The sequence below is a fragment of the Pieris napi genome, chromosome 24, assembly GCF_905475465.1.
Source record: "Pieris napi chromosome 24, ilPieNapi1.2, whole genome shotgun sequence".
Taxonomy (NCBI): Eukaryota; Metazoa; Arthropoda; class Insecta; order Lepidoptera; family Pieridae; genus Pieris; species Pieris napi.
Window position 1 is genome coordinate 4,557,795 of NC_062257.1, and position 17,577 is coordinate 4,575,371.

General features: G+C 35.9%; 1 protein-coding gene across 5 annotated transcripts in view; it reads left to right on the plus strand.

Annotated features, from left to right (window-relative positions):
• LOC125061792 (protein ECT2) overlaps positions 1 to 17,577 on the plus strand; it is a 54,427-nt gene that overhangs the window by 18,769 nt on the left and 18,081 nt on the right. For 4 of the 5 annotated variants that reach the window (XM_047667387.1, XM_047667388.1, XM_047667389.1 and 1 more), the window contains 13 exons: positions 292 to 427; positions 1,348 to 1,560; positions 3,341 to 3,484; positions 4,205 to 5,620; positions 7,850 to 7,981; positions 8,732 to 8,969; positions 10,341 to 10,456; positions 11,355 to 11,482; positions 12,456 to 12,626; positions 13,316 to 13,431; positions 14,330 to 14,490; positions 16,053 to 16,193; positions 16,933 to 17,062. In XM_047667387.1, coding sequence (XP_047523343.1) covers positions 292 to 427; positions 1,348 to 1,560; positions 3,341 to 3,484; positions 4,205 to 5,620; positions 7,850 to 7,981; positions 8,732 to 8,969; positions 10,341 to 10,456; positions 11,355 to 11,482; positions 12,456 to 12,626; positions 13,316 to 13,431; positions 14,330 to 14,490; positions 16,053 to 16,193; positions 16,933 to 17,062 — 3,242 coding nt within the window. The remainder of the gene's footprint in view (positions 1 to 291; positions 428 to 1,347; positions 1,561 to 3,340; positions 3,485 to 4,204; positions 5,621 to 7,849; positions 7,982 to 8,731; positions 8,970 to 10,340; positions 10,457 to 11,354; positions 11,483 to 12,455; positions 12,627 to 13,315; positions 13,432 to 14,329; positions 14,491 to 16,052; positions 16,194 to 16,932; positions 17,063 to 17,577) is intronic. The other variant, XM_047667391.1, reaches the window with a different exon arrangement.

The following is a 17,577-nucleotide window of genomic DNA, read 5'->3' on the forward strand; positions in this document are numbered from 1 at the left end:
CTTTTTATAAATTTGAGGACTACTTAAATGATCCTAATCGTTGGGATTGATTTACGGCAGTTCAAACAATTTGTATGACTCAATACTTGGCGATTAAAGAGTGGCGGAAAGTTTCTTGCCAGTTATTCTTATACGCTTTGCGCCCTTCTTGCGAACTGGTAGGAAATATAAATTTACAATTAATTTAACTTCTTTTTGACGTTCATAAGTGTACTTGTTTACCTATGTGAATAAAGATATTTTGAGTTTGAGTGATTATCATAATGGTATAAATATAATTCTTTATTCCAGGGTGCTGGGTCCCACTGCGGTGCTACAATTGGCGCAGCGCGATGAGCCACCACCAGCGAACGCACGTCCTCTATACTCTTTGGCCATGCGAGGAGCTGTCATATGCTTCTCGGGCTTTAGAAAAAAGGATGAACTTGTAAGTTAATTCGGTTCTTTAATGTTTAAAAAAAATGGTGTGTTAAAAGGACGGCAACTCACTCGCGAGCCCTCTGGAATTAAGTGTCCAGCGGCGGTATCACTGACAGAAGAACCTCACTTGTTCGTCCCCCTTGTTCTATAAAATGTATGAATACAATTATCAACGGAGATATATTTCTGAGGTCATAGGTTTGAACCCCGGCTGTGCACCAATGGTCTTTTATATGTGCGCGTTTAACACTCGTTTGTAAAAAAATTGAACTGTTCACTTAAGAAACAAGGAAGAAATTACTAATTGTTAACGAAACACAGTAAGTCAATTTTCAAAACATAAAGAAAAACTGAAATTTAAATTACAAATAATTAAAAAAAATCGAATAGCTCCCCTTCAACAATCCCCTTCTGATCAACTACTTGCCTATTGAAAAAAGGTTTCGTGTACTTATGTACGCGCGTAAGAAGTGATTGCATGCAAATAATTAATTACAATTAAATAATCAAAGACTGGAAAAGGAGTCATTATAGTCAATATAGTTCAGTTTACAGTTGAAAAATTAAATAAATAAAAATATTATTATTATTCTCTTACATTTAGTGTAACATAAATTATATTATTATTCTAATGTTGTTTTTAAATCATGTCCAATGCCGTAGCAACTTCATTCTGTTAATTTTGTGTCACGGTGCGCGCGCATCGTAAAATTTCACTCTCATCAATTTTTCATAACGCGCCTAAAGAAGTATCGTTTCGTGACCATTTTTTTTTAACTTAAAAAAAAAATGGTCACGAAACGGATATAGATATCTGTAGCCAAGATCAAAGGTTGTTTTTGTATAAAAGTAAAGTGCTTTTACATAGGAAAATAAAATCATAGAGACAACTACTAGTTGTTAATTTTATTAATTTTGATTTCACAGACGTACCTAATAACGCTAATACACTACATGGGTGGTTCAATACGGAAAGACATGTCAAGTAAAGTGACCCATTTGATAGCGGCCGCCGCTACGGGCGATAAATATCGATATGCTTCGGGCTTTGGGCTCCCGGTGCTGGCGAGGTCATGGGTTGATGCATGTTGGGAGAGACGGGATGATCCAGCATGTCTGGCCACTGATGATGCTATTATTGTAAGTATTACATTCTTGTGCAGCCTTCGGCGTGCAACTCATACCTGAGGTCGTAGGTTCGATCCCCGGCTGTGCACCAATGGACTTTCTATTATTCGATCGTACGGTGAGAAATCCGACATGTTTTAGACTCAAAAAGTCGACGGCGTTTGTCAGGTATTGGAGGCTGATCACCTACTTGCCTATTAGTTGACAAATGATCATGAAACAGATTCAGAAATCTGAGGTCAGACCTAAAGAGGTTGTAGCGCCACTGATTATTATTATTATTACATTTTTTATATATGAAAACGTACGAAGGTTCACTAGTTATTTATTAAACAATATAAGCTACCATTACAGATTACTCCAGTGCGGTAACTATTTACATCACATACAAAATATGACATACACATAAAAAAACAACACAACATTAAGCAGTAATAGATTATAATATTTACAAACAGACTCATTGTATGTTATTTTTTTTACATAAAGAACATTTTTTTTTAAACTTTGTAGATATTGATTGTTCTTTAATATTGTGGTTTTGTTTTCTGTCAAAAGTTTAGTAGGGATCCTTATTTTTTTCTTGCAATTAAAATAACCTATATTAATTAGTGATAATGTAGCATTAAAACGGTGAAAGAATTTTTTAAATAGGTCCAGTACTTTTTGAGCCAATTCGTTACAAACACACTTACATAAAAATCTTTCCTCTTTATATTATATACAGGATAATGTAAAATCCGTATTTGGATTATTATTTCGTATCACCTGGATGTTCCACAACTGAGTAATTGAAGTCTAAAGGCTCAATTTTTAGCAGATCTATTATTGTGATTGCATTATGAAGTCGTGACAATGTTGCTTTTTAAAACAGTACCAACAATTATTTTTTATAGAATAAAATAGGGAATATATGTACAAATCGTTCAAGTTTAACTTATTGCTACATAATTAATTTTCTTCATATCTATATTGTATTAAAAAATGCAGTCATTTGAATGCGCAACCCCCTGAGACCATGTTTAGCGGTTTCCCTCATATATAATGTCTCAATTTATTGTTACACTAGATCTGCTGGCCTGGCGAACATCGTACCGCCTAACAGTCGATTCTTTATTTTTTTAAATACTTATTCTGTTATTCGGGACATCGGTATAGCTAGTAAGATAAAAAAAAGAAAGTTGATAATACAACAAATACATTGTCAAAAATAAAAATTTACCTTCCCGGAACCTCTCCACTAACACTTGAACTTTATGATATGGTATTAAAGTTCAAATTGCCTTTAAATATTATTACGACTATTTTGTATGGGAATATAGAAAAGTGTTGTTTTTAGACTTTTTCACTTATTTTTTTTTAATTTTCCTCTCCGTAAAAACCATCCTCGTACTTTAAGGAATATTATAAAAAAAGAATCAGACAAATCGATCAAGCCGTTTTCATGTTATGTCGTGACAACGGAAAACGGGTTTCATTGTTATATATTACTAGTGGACCCGACAGACGTTGTCCTGCATGATATTTCAAGCGATTAGTAAAGCAAAGTATGAAAGTACTGACTGCAGCGCCACCTGCCGGGCTGATTTGTGAATCTAAACCATTCCCAGATCCCCTTGAACACACACAAAAAATTTCATCATAATCGGTCCAGTCGTTTGAGAGAAGTTCAGTGACATACACACTCACAGAAGAATTATATATATAAAGATATAGATAAAGTTTGTCTTTCTATTAATTACCGACGTGATCATCTTCTTCTGTTTGATGACCATATAATTTTGCCTTTCAGAAAGAGCATAAGTTGCGAGTATTCGCGGGTGCAAGGGTTTGTTTTGTGGGATTCCCCGAAGATGAGACTCAGCACATGGCTGAGGTACTTGCGAGTAATGGTGGGGCCTCATGCCAGTTGGATGATCCCGACTGCACACATGTCGTAAGTATTTTACCAGAATTTACGTAATTGACTCTAAAATTTACCTTTTTTTTCTGTATGTTTATCGCTCTTAGAGGATTTTATCGTTTTTAAGGATAAATGTTAGTGTAAGTCACATGCCACGTATGGCTCAGTAGAATTGCCAATCATTAGTTTCCTAGAAACATGTCAAGTATTACGTAACGAATTTGGGGGGAGGGGATGCTTTTGTAAAACGATGCGGGGCGGGGATTGAATTACGCTTTATTGTTAATGTTATTTTCGACTTACTACCAGTACTTTACACCACATAATGGTAACTTTTAAGAAACGTTTTACTATTGGGTACAGAAAAACGTTACGGCGCGTTACATGGGGGGGATCAATAATCTCCAATAATTGCGTGACGTAATACTTGAACGTCATTAGGAACTTTCTTGTTCACATCTTTGCATTTTCAAGCGACATTTCCCTTAGAATTAGGTTTTGCCTAAGCATTGACGTTGCCCACTCCTACGGCTTAAAGTCGACCCATTGTCTAGTCTTTGTTTCACAGCTTCAGCAAAACCAGCCAGCTTTATCATATTATAGCACTTTCATATTAGCGTAATTACACAGTGAGTAGTTGCTTCCTCTTAGTTCCTTCAATAGTTCCAAAATATTTAATAGAGGCTTAAGATTGCATGAAGATTGGAATGGCTGCATTACATCATTGCTTGGTGTGTTCCACACATGTTTCAGGTTATGGCCAATGGGGAGACTTTCGGTCGTTCGCTTATCCTTTCACCCCATTCGAATACCCCTAACTCGACAAAAATCCGCTCAACTCCCACAAGACCTCAGACCACACCAAAAACCTCCCTCTATCGGAGACTCTCAGCACGTTTGTCGGGTTGTCGCTCTAGTCCAAATAAAAGCAATACAATAGAAGATGAAAGAGAAAAGCGTTTACAAAATGCAAGAGATAGGTTTAGAAAAACAAAGAATGATAGTTGCGAAAGTAAAGACGAGAGCAGTGTTAGTAATAGTGAGCCCGTGGCTAACGTAGGTAGTGAAAATGAAATTGATAGTATAGATGCACGGAAGTACAAAAATAGCGATAAAGAAAATAAGCATGTGGTACACATAAACAGAGCACCCTTCAAAGACAAAAGAGAAGCGTTTAAAAATAAATCTATGAATATATTCAATATTGTAGACTGTTTAACTGAAGCCGGTTCTTTAAACTCATCATTAACAAAGAGTCTATGTGATTTGGATTACAAAGATGAAACTGGATTTTTGTTACCATCATCAGCTGAGTGTAACTCGACTACAACGATATCATCAGCTAAAAAGAGGAGTCGCAATTCAACTGACTCTAATATACAAGTAAGTCCAATAGATGCGAATTTATCACCGGACAAAACAGAAGACTCCACTTGGAAGTCAATCAAAAGACTGAAAATTAAAGACTCTTTCAAGTTCAAGAATAGACCGACGATATTTAAACGCACTAAAAAGGATTCAGTGACGAAAGTTGCGGGTGATATTTCTGTAGAACCAGTTAGTCCTGATGTAAAACCAACGGATCCGGCAGGAGAATTTGTAGCATCAACATCGTCACCTATAAGAGAAGATGATAATACATCAATATGTTCAATGAATCTCAGCAAACAGTCCAACATCTTTGACACTTCATTCACATCCATGAAAAGCTCGAAAACTGTGAAGTCCAAACTTCGCAGAAGTGTGAAATCTTTCACAGCATCGTTTAGAAGCGAGCGAAAAAAGAAGTATGAGAAAAGAGCTGAACGTAATACAGTGGAAGTGGATCCTTCCCATCTCATTGATTTGAAGAATGTGTCTACACCAAAGAGAGATCTGGATGATATGCATTTAGATATATCACCAGTACAAGTCGATACAGTCGATAGTACGGATATGAGAACGCCCAAAGTGTTGACTTTGGATGAGTTAGATGATTCCACGATATTTAAGACGCCGCATAGGGTTGTTAGGGCCCAGCGGCATTCTATTTGTGGGGATGTTAAGGCGAAAAGTAATATGTGCTATGAGAGTCTCACTTCCTTACCCTCTGAAGCGGTAACATGCAACGTGACGCCGACTTCGACAACCATCCGTGACGCTCGCGTATCATGCCTTGGATTCTTGCCGGTACTAACCTTCATTTAATTCAATGTACTAAATGAGCTTAGGGAGCGTTCAAGTATTACGTCACGAATTGGGGGGGGGGGTCCTTTTGTAAAACGTTACGATGCGGGGCGGGGATTGAATATTATTTTCGACTTTCCCGTACTTTATACAATGTAATGCAACTTTTAGGTGTAAAGAGTCACTGGGTGGTCACGAAACGGTTTACTATTGGGTACAGAAAAACGTTACGGCGCGTTACATGGGGGGGGGGTCAATAATGTCCTAAAATTGCGTGACGTAACACTTGAACGCTCCCTTACTAAGGTCAAAGCTTTCGATCAAAATACCAGTCATCAGTAAATTGTTCTTTGTTTCATTAGCACGAACTCTTTGGTAGTCGAAGTACGAAGTACTAGGTTTTATGAAGGCATTACAGAGATTTCCTTTGGTAGTTTATCACGGGCGGATAAGTTTTAAAATTTAACATCGTAATAGATTATAACTCGAAATATTGTAATTAAAACACATCTGTGTTAAACTTAACAGCGCTCCATGGGCGAATTTGGAACTACAAATGTTTATTTAAATGTACACATAATACAGTGGAATCTCTATAACTCGAAACTCAGTAACTCGGAAACAATTGCCATTCACTGAATCCTTGAATACGCGGTATCTCGAATTATTTAGACTTTGTAACTCGAACAAAATATGTACGCGAAGTATTGATAATTCATATTTCTACTCTATATCTCGAATTTACAAAGATGGTTGATGTCCTGTACATACAATAGAAAAATACACTTCGAAATCGAAGTTCTTGTTAAGTTGAAAACTCGTTAACTCGATTTTTTAGCATTTCCCTTTACATTCCAGTTATATGCCTTCCACTGCGAGCGGAACGGACCCATTACGGACTCCGCTATACTTGTAACGATGGTTTTCATACATTTTCATTTTCATTTCCGTGTGAAACTCGGCCAACTCGCTAACCTCATGTGTGACTTTTTCAACTTGCTCTCTCCGCTGCGCTCATCTCCGCTGCGCTCGTCCCGCTTTGGCGCACATGTATGGAAATTGTTACGAGTATAGCGGAGTCCGTAATGACCCATTCCGCTCGCAGTGGAAAGCGGGCAATAGAGATTTCACTGTAGTATATTGCGTCTTTGGTATAAATATCGTACTAATTGTGTACTTAATTTGTACGCAATTATAGTACAAGATCCCGATATACAACGACCTTCACCGAGATGCTTATTTAATGAAACGTATTTTATATTTAATTTAATATGTCAATAAACATAATCCATATGGGTTGCCTAGCAAATTTCAGTCCAGAGTATGTTTAATTAATATTAAAAAAAAATTTTTTTTTTATAATTTGCATGTTAAATTTTTTTTCAGTATTCAATCAATCAATATTTTTAATCAGGGTAGTATTATATATGTATCACTATAACTTTCTTTTTTACGAAAGATGTATATAAACTTTAGTGTCACATAAAAAATATACACATAAATAATTAATTGATTAAAAACAACCTAACGTTTGCATATTCTATGGGCTTCATACTTTCGATTGTATTTATATAATTTATCTAATAATCATACCGGTGAAATGTTTAAAAAATATTTTTTTTAAATATTAATTAAAATACTCTGGACTGAAATTTGCTAGGCAACCCATATGGATTATATTTATTGACATATTAAATTAAATATAAAATACGATTCATTAAATAAGCATCTCGGTGAAATTTGCTAGGCAACCCATATGGATTATATTTATTGACATATTAAATTAAATATAAAATACGTTTCATTAAATAAGCATCTCTGTGAAATTTGCTAGGCAACCCATATGGATTATATTTATTGACATATTAAATTAAATATAAAATACGTTTCATTAAATAAGCATCTCGGTGAAATTTGCTAGGCAACCCATATGGATTATATTTATTGACATATTAAATTAAATATAAAATACGTTTCATTAAATAAGCATCTCGGTGAAATTTGCTAGGCAACCCATATGGATTATATTTCTTGTCATATTAAATTAAATATAAAATACGTTTCATTAAATAAGCATCTCGGTGAAGGTCGTTGTATATCGGGATCTTTGACCATTATATATATTAAATTTTTGTTTGTGCTAGAATAGAAGTCAGAGGGACTGATGTTTTGATTTAATAATAGCTTTCTTTTGGATTAATAGCAGGATTTTATACATGTTTGTTAATTTAGGTTGTGGATGAACATAATACAGTGGTTGTCCCGGACTGTTCGCATAGTATTCACATCGTGAAGGCCGAGTGGTTCTGGGCGTCTGTTCAGAATGAGGAAGCGCAAGATGAAAGGGATTATTTGTTCAAAGATGTGAGTTTTTATATGTAACAATATTACTAATTATATAAGTTTTATAATTAAATCTTAAATTTAATAATACATATTAGTATAAAATGTGAAAATACATGTCTATTGGATTACAAGTGCTAACACATTTGGCGCCTTTAAGAGACGTATGGCGTGCTTTAAGACTGACCAAAAATTATAGATTTGTGTGTTATTTTTTTTAACACTTCGTTGCAATAAAACTAAAAGAAACACAATACATAAAAATTATAAGGGATGCAACGGGCGGCCTTATCGCTAATAAGCGATCTCTTCCAGGCAACCCTTATTTGTTTGATATAACTATTTATCATTGATTTTTGTTGTTTCTTTGTATTCTTTTGCATAGGTATATATGTCGCAGCCAACTAGCCTAATTAGCCGTTCAATTAGCAGCCTAGTCGTTTAACTAAACGGCGCCGTTTAACTAGCGGCCTGAAAGAAAGAAGAAGAAAAAAATCTACCAAATAATCAATCGTACAAATGGCCTAAGCATTAGCCAGACAATTTAACAAATGTTGGAACAAACGCAACGGCTGAATATCTTTCAGGCCGTTTAGTTAAAAGGCTAGGCTGGTAATTGAACGGCTAATTACGCTAGTTCGCTGCTTTGAATACTAGCACGTTTATGTGTAATTTCTTTTTAAAGTTGTAACGAAATAATGATTCTATAACCATAAATACAAAAAGCATTTTACAAATAACAAATATTATTAAATATAATTTAATTTTCAGTACCTCGACGAGATATCTCGCCGTTCATCTGTAGGCAGTTCAATACCAGTAGAAGAGAGCACGGAACGCAACGTCGCGGGGACGCCCGCGCACCTGCGTATGCGCAAGCGCAAGTTGCGTGGCGGCGATGCGGCGTTGCATAAAAGGAGGTCGTCCGTTGGCGATGCAGTTTTGCTTAGTTTATCTGGGAATTTGTTGGATTGCACGCCCTCGCCGGATGGAAAGCAATTGCTTGAAGGTTTGCATTTAGACTTTTTTTAATGGCTCTGGCACGATTTGTGCATTAGCCAGCGTCAAGTATAGGATTTTTTATAATACGTGCTTGTCTTTAGAAATTCGACCGTGTCCTCCATGTACGGTTTAGGCACTCGCCCGGTACCGCACAACCCTCCCAAAGGCCGAGAACAAATTTAAATTAAATTAAAACTTGCCCTCGGACCGGGAATCGAACCCGGTACCCCTCACCTAGCTGCGACTTAATAAGACCGCTAGTCTATGAGGCCCCCAATTTAGAATGTTAATTGTTATTTTAGTTTTTTTGTTTTCGCGCGTTTTTAAAGTCACAGAGTCGTTATTCAATTTCTACTGTCTATGCTTAAAACGATTTCGGGCTGAGTAGTTTGTCTATTTATAGAGATTTTTTAAAAATATTTTGCCCTCAATTGTGGAATGATTTAGGGATATTAAAAACTTACAATTATTTTAAATGAATTAACTCTGGAAGTGAAGACTTAATTTATAAAATCTAGAAAGAAGAATATATGTGATTCACATTACACATTATTACAATCTTGGGCGCAAGATAATGACAAAAAAAATTCAGTGCCAATGGTATGCCTCGCTATGTAGTCTTGCGATTCTGTAACTCACTTTTCGAACTCACAGAGCGGTTTTCGCATCGGCGGTCGCTCTCAAATCAGTCGTGAAGCAGTCATTTTATGATTTGGCATTCTAATAAACGATAAACAACAAGCTTCCACCTTATCAGAATGCCAAATCATAAAATGACTGCTTCACGACTGATTTGAGAGCGACCGCCGATGCGAAAACCGCTGTGTGAGTTCGAAAAGTGAGTTACAGAATCGCAGGGCTGATTTGATCCGGGGGAACATTTTTAATATATGTAGTTATTACATTCAAGCAAGTTAAATCTGTTATTTAATTTTAAATATCACTCACAAAATTAGTTATTTAAATTTTTTCCGTGTTTATAAATTGAAACTATATATTGACGTGATAACGTCTTTAAAATAGTTTTAGTCGGGCGACATGTTCAGAAACTTGTGTCACACCAAAACCTCACGAGCGCGATCGCAGGTATAACGAGAGAGAGACGGACCGATCTCCCGTCTCATCTCGAGCGCTGCCAGTCATTCCGTGAATGTATGAAGAAAAATGTATATCATAGTCGAATAAGTAAACTTGTCATTTTACACCCGAAATTTATCATCAAAAGTGTGAATAAAACGATAGATGTAATTTAAAATTTGAAAAAATTGTTATCTTCATTAATTCCTTACTTCCCAAAAACTTATATCACCAATAAGACGTTATCACGTAAACATCTCGATCGTAAACCTACTTTACAAACAACCAATATTTTTTTCAGAATCAGAAGTACCAGATAATGTTGTCCGGAAGTTAATGTCACCGAGGCAACAAGTGTTTATGGAATTATTACAGACTGAGTCGAACTATGTTGGAATACTACAGACAATTGTCGCGGTATGTTTATATTTGATTTGTGTCACACACATTTATTGTGTTAAAAATAAATAAAGTTTAAAACGTCGCACATTGAGGCAAGAACCGCGCCATGTGGCAGACTGTCTCAGCTTGTATCCGGGTATGGGAGCGTTCAAGTATTACGTAACGAATTTTGGGAGAGGGGAGAGGAGGAGGAGGGGGGGGGGGGGGCTTTTGTAAAACGTTACGATACGGGGCGGGGATTGAATTACGCGTTATTGTTAATATTATTACAGCAAATAATGGTAACTTTTAGCTATAAAGAGTCACTGGTTGGTCAGAAAAACGTTACGGCCAGTTACAAGGGGGGTGTAACGTAACGTAAGGGTGACATAATACTTGAACGCTCCCTATAATGGATTCCATGCGACATTAATTGATTAATTTTACAGTAATACCCACACATTGTCTATGTTTGAAAACGAAAGCATTTTCGAGGATTCCTACAAACAATTAATACGTTTATGTACTATTATGTTTGAGAGTGACGTCACACATTTTTTAAATTTATCTTTAAATCCTTACCATTCAACATTCTCGTGAATTTGAGTGTCTCACTTGCATTACAACGCCGCTCTAGAAGTTAAATGACGTTGCATGAGAGATTATCGCATAGCGAGAATGCTAAATTATTAATAAATATAGATCAAGTTCGTAAATTTTTAAAATTTGTAATTCACATCCAAACTTTGCGTTTTAGTATTTTAAATTTTAGCATGTGACGTCACAAAAGTATTGACCCCCCCATGCCCCTTGTCACACGATGTCACACTTCGGTGATACCCTCCCTCCCCATTAACGTGTGACGTACTTTATGGTACCCTTACGTAATACTTGAACGGGTCTTCATTTTTCTTATCAAAATTGAAAATTGCAGATGTTCAAACAACCGCTTGAAGAAATGGCAGAGGAAGATACGAATAATGGCAAAAACCAGGCATTGCTCAACAACACGGAACTGAAAATTATATTTGGAAACTTACCACCGATATTTGAATTACATCAGTAAGTATACTTATTATGTCTTAATCTGAGTTATGTAACCTCGTATGTCCAGAGAACCAAACATTACAGGAAACGAAAAAAAATGTTTCATTTCGTCAATGTTCGTTAAAATATTATGTGTTTTTGTCCATAGTTTTGGATGGTAAAAAGTACTTATTTATTAATAACATTAATAAGTTCTCACTTCATGATTATACCAGTTAAAATAAACTCCAACCGACCGATTTTAAAAAAATGACTATTAATCTATATATATATATAATGAAAATGGTCTTCGTTTGAGGCTCAATCACGCCTAAACCACTGATCGTATCGACATGAAACTACCACCATTCGATGCGAAATTTTTATTTATTAAATTCCAACGTTCCTTCATTTTTTTATTGCTGTTTTACTTTTATGAAAATGTATACATACGGACTTCACCGCGGAAACATTCGGGGAGGCTTCCTAGAACCTCTAAACGTCAACATCTGTTAAAAACTCGATTTTCGAAATATTTCAATTTTCTTAGCAGGAAGTTAAAAAGAAGAATAATAAAAATGTGAAAAAAAATAAAATAATGAAACATAAAATTATTTTAATTCGTCCAGCAAAGCGGGCGCGAAACGGCTAGTTTAATATATTATCCCTAACATAGGATAGTTACAGTCAAAACTATCGTTTAGAACAACATGCCGGTTATATTGACCAAAATCAATGGCCCCGGCTGAATTCTAATGCCGTAACGTTTTTCTGTACCCAATAGTAAAACGTTTCTTAAACGACTATTTATACCTAAAAGTTACCATTATGTGGTGGAAAGTACTGGTAGTAAGTCGAAAATAATATTAACAATAACGCATAATTCAATCCCCGCCCCGCATTGAAACGTTTTACAAAAGGACCCCCCCCACCCCTCCCAAAATACGTTACGTAATACTTGAACGCTCCCTTATGAGGTTAATACTAAAGCCGTTTTTAAAAATTTCAGACGCATGTTGGAAGAGCTGAAATGGGCGCAGGCGCACTGGAGCGAGGAAGTCAGTATCGGGCGTCTAGTCCTCCGATACACACCGGATATGGTGAAAGCCTACCCTCCTTTTGTCAACTTTTTCGAAAACACCAAGGAGATGCTGCAACAGTGCGACCGAGAGAATCCCAGGTATATTTTATTTCAGCTGTGTTTTATTTTTATAAAAAAAAATCAGTGGCGTACAACCTCTTTAGGTCTTGGCCTCAGATTTCTGAATCTGTTTCATGATCATTTTTTAAATCTAATAGGCAAGTAGGTGATCAGCCTCCAGTGCCTGACACACGCCGTCGACATTTTGGGTCTAAGACATGTCGGTTTCCTCACGATGTTTTCCTTTCGAGCGAATGTTAAATGCGCACATAGAAAGTCCATTAGTGCACAGCCGGGGATCGAACCTACGACCTTAGGTATGAGAGTCGCACGCTGAAGCCACTAGGCCAACACTGCTCTTTATTTTTATAGACTCGATAAATGAACTATCTAACACAAAAATATTTTTAAATTTGTATCAACCTTGCGATTCCGTAACTCATTTATGATTTGGCATTCTGATAAGCTTGTAGTTTATTGTTTATCAGAATGCCAAATCGTAAAATGACTGCTTTACGACTGATTTGAGCGCGACCGCCGCTGCGAAAACCGCTGTGAGAGTTCGAAAAGTGAGTTACAGAATCGCAAGGCTGAGATTCTGGAAGTTGCTTGTAAGTTTGTTACTAAAATAAGTTTTTTACTTGCGTTCTATAGATATATAAGTAAAATTTTTAATTGTCGAATTTGCGTGCCTTCTAGTCTTTTCTAAATAATTTATTTTTTTCTAGATTTCATGCCTTCCTTAAAATTTGCCAAACGAAACCCGAATGCGGCCGACAAAGTCTACAAGAACTTTTAATAAGACCTGTGCAGCGGTTACCGAGTATTAGTTTATTGCTGGATGGTGAGTTATACGGATAGGGAGCGTTCAAATATTACGTCACGCAATTTTTGGAGATTATTGGCCCCCCCCCCCCCCATGTAACGCGCCGTAACGGGTTTTATGTACCCAATAGTAAAACGTTTCGTGACCACCCAGTGATTTATATACCTAAAAGTCACCATTATGTGGCGTAAAGTACTGGAATGTCGAAAATAATATTAACAATAACGCGTAATTCAATCCCCGCCCCGCATCGTAACGTTTTACAGAGAAAAAAATCGTTACGTAAAACTTGATCGCTCCCATAAAAAGTTTCTAATAAAGTAAAATATTTTGATACTAGATTCATTATTCAATTGGTTTTTAAAATATTGTAAGGTTTATATATAATGCGATTAATTCCGTGACATTAAATCTAATATCTCGTGTCACAATCTTCGTTCCCATACTCCTCCGAAACGGCTCGACCGATTTTTATGCATATTCAGTAACTCTGAGAATCGGCTATTATCTATCTTTCAAACGCCTAAGTGTTAAACTTAAAAAAAAAGTGTTATTTTTTATATTTTTTTTTTATGATACAGCACACAAAAATACATACAACACTTAATTTTCACCCCTCTACAATCAACCCCTATTATTAATTATAGTAGACTAAAAAATGTTTCCTAGAAATAATATTCATGAGCCGGGTCAGCTAGTGATTCTATAAGGACGTGTCAGGAAGAAAAAACTGCATTAAAACGCAATATATACGTTTTTTTTCAGTAAGCGGATTTAAATTCGAACAAAAAAGTATTGTAATATCTTTTATTAAAAAAATCAAAATTAGCTAGAACCGAGTACGTATACGGACGCGCTCTTTGTGATACGTGTTGTAATGAACTGAACTTGAAATGCCCGATTTGAATCCTTTCAGATATACTGAAACACACGCACAAAAGCAACCCAGATCACGTGGCCTTGGTGTCGGCCTTGGCCGGTCTCAGAGAGGTGATGTCCCACATCAACGAAGACAAACGCAAGACTGAGGGACAGCTGCAGATGTTTGACATTTACAACGACATTGATCAGTGCCCGGTAACTTTTAGCTCCTGCCTCAACACCGTACAGATACCGGCAAACATCTTGAACAAATGTCCTTTCCTGCGCAGGTGCGATTCTTAAGTATCTCTTGTGGCGGGAGAGTTACGTGTCGATCGCGTGATTGGTAAATCCCGCGCTGCGCATACTTTCCCCCACTCCCTTGTTCCATGCTCAAGATGTTTGCCGGTATCTGTACGAGCCGTGTCAATGCAAAATTTCATCAACTTCACCTTGATAGCTGGAAGTCTTCCACAGTCTGTTTCACACTGCACTTTCTTTTGCGAACTAGCGAACTATGGAATCGACTCCCGGTGGGTTTTATTCAAAGTTAGTGTGCTCCTCCATCATAGGCCGGCAACGCACTATTTATACAAAAAATATATAAATAAGAAAGATTCGATTGTTTGTTTGCATTGGATAGGTTCTAGATACTGGATTTGTTTGGAAAATTCTTGAACCATTAAATTCCTACTTAGTCTCTGACGAACATAAACTATATACGAAAACTTGAAACACCAAGGTATGAAAAATAGTCATAAAAATGCCTACATCACGTACGCTGTGGAATCTATTGACTATAGAGGAAAGACATATAGTGTTTTATATAAAACATCCACAAAAAAGTCATTACATACTTAATAGTTTACATACAATATACAAAAATAAATATATATATACAATTTCGTTATTCTAACTTTTTAAATTTTATTTTTTAAATTTAAATCTCGTCGGCCGATTTTCTTTAAGTCTCTTTGGGCTTAAGTAACATGCTATATTTATTTTGAAAATATTGTTAAACTTGGGCAGACATGCAAAACCTATTTACCTTACACTTTATTAAAGCGTAATCATAAGGCTATGTTCAGATGGCAAAAACTTGACTCGCGTTTTCAAATCGCGCGACTAGACATTGTGGTATTTTCATACAACTGTTCACATGAGCGTTAACGCGGCGCTCAGAGAAAAAGTATCTAGACGCAGGTGATCGCGCGTTGATATTAATGTAATGTCCGTTTGCTGTTCAGATGAGCGGCGCGCTTTTATCGCGATCGCATGTAATTTTGTTAATTTTCGTAATTATATTTTGTTCTCGCATTTAAGAGTGAAATTCAAGATATTGACATCGACTTGCTAATCGATCAAGTAGAAAAAAGGTCAACAAGTTGGAATATAGCAAATTTGTATAAAAAATATAATATAAATTGTATTTTTTTTCAAAATTGGATGAACCCAATGTGTACGTTTTCTTTTTCTATATTTTTCTTTGTAATATAACCACAAAATAATAGCCTCTTCCACGTCCATTTTCTACGTTCTACCGAACTAGACTGACGAGTACTCTCGCAACGCGCGTTAGCGCTCATCATCTGAACGCTCTTCAAATTTAATCGCGCGTTACATGTGAAATAACTAATAAAAAGTGAAATTAGACTGATTTAGTTTTTATAAAGAAGTGGACAGTTTTGTGTGTCTGTAGGAGATTTTAATTAAATGAACAATTTTATATTTTTCTTGTTTTAAATGAGGGTAAGATTTTGTTATTTGTGATATTTCAGGCGCATTTAGTATCGTCTCACCGTTCTTTCGTGTCCCGATGCGAAGTGGTGGAATTGTCCAAAGAGCTCTCCGGAAGGGGAGATCACCTCGTACTCTTTCTCTTCACAGATACAATGGAAGTCTGCAAGAAGAGATCGAAGGTACACTTATTTTTATATCTTAAAAATCCTGAATTTTCAATTTTTTATAATTTTGGGGATGTTTACTTAGCAATAAGTATGCGTTCCATATGGAGACACATTCCGGACTCTGAATTTTAGGATTGCAAATGTTGCTTTACAATTACAATTTAACGCACCAAAAAAGAATACGTACGCTTTATAAACTTTGAATTATAATTTAATTAGATTTTCGCACAGTGTTTAAGGGTGCGGTCAAGTATTACGTCACGCAATTTTTGGAGATTATGAGATCTGAATAAAACGTTACGATGCGGGGCGGGGATTTAATTACGCGTTATTGTTAATATTATTTTCAACTTTCCATAACACCACATAATGGTAACTTTTAGGTATAAAGAGTCACTGGGTGGTCACGAAACGTTTTACTATTGGGTACAGAAAAACGTTAGGGCGCGTTACATGGGGGTGGGGGGGTTAATAATATCCAAAAATTGCGTGACGTCATAAGGGAGCGTTCAAGTATTAACTTGAACGCTCCCTTATGACATTTTCCTTTCCTTTCCTGATTTTCTTGCCTGTTCTTCTCAGAACAAGGGCTCCTGGTAGTTTTGCGAAATAATGGCGTAGTGTTGCTCTTTCGCGAATTTTGTAAACGTTTTTGACATTCATAAGCATGCCCTAAGACGCATCTAAACATATATATAACATAGTTGATTCGTCTTTTTGTGGCAAATATATGTTTGAATTTGATTTTCAGGCCTTCAATAGTAAGAGTCCGACGAACGGTACCGGTACGATGCGAATAGGTTCCAGCAAGCCCTACAGGCACATATCGTTGATGCCTCTTAGCACGGTCAAGCGTGTCGTGGATATCAGAGAGGCGGAAGGTAAAGCATTTATTTATGCGGATTTTTCAAGTGAAACTTCTTTATCGGCGTTAGGAAAAATACCGTCACATTTTCCGTTACGCGCCGTGTTTTTCTTGTCCCTACAGTTGACAAAAATGTATAAAAATAGCCTATTGTAAGACTGCCTGAATATTAAAAAAGGGTGCGTGTACTTATGTACGCGCGTAAGAAGTTATACTTCTTTGGCATTATTAAAAATAGTTTTTGATTGCATGCAAATAATTAATTAAAATTAAATAATCAAAGACTGGAAAAGGAGTCATAGTTAATAAAATTCAGTTTACATTTGAAAAATTAAATAAATAAATATTAATTAGTATTAATTTAAATCACTTCTGATTATAATTTAGACGCACATAAAATATATATAAGTAATATTATTAAGGATTTTTTCTAAATGAAAACACAAAATTGTTTCTCTGAAATACAAAGTTTTTATTTTATTTATCACATTTTATAATATAATGCACTTATGATCTAACTATTATAATTAT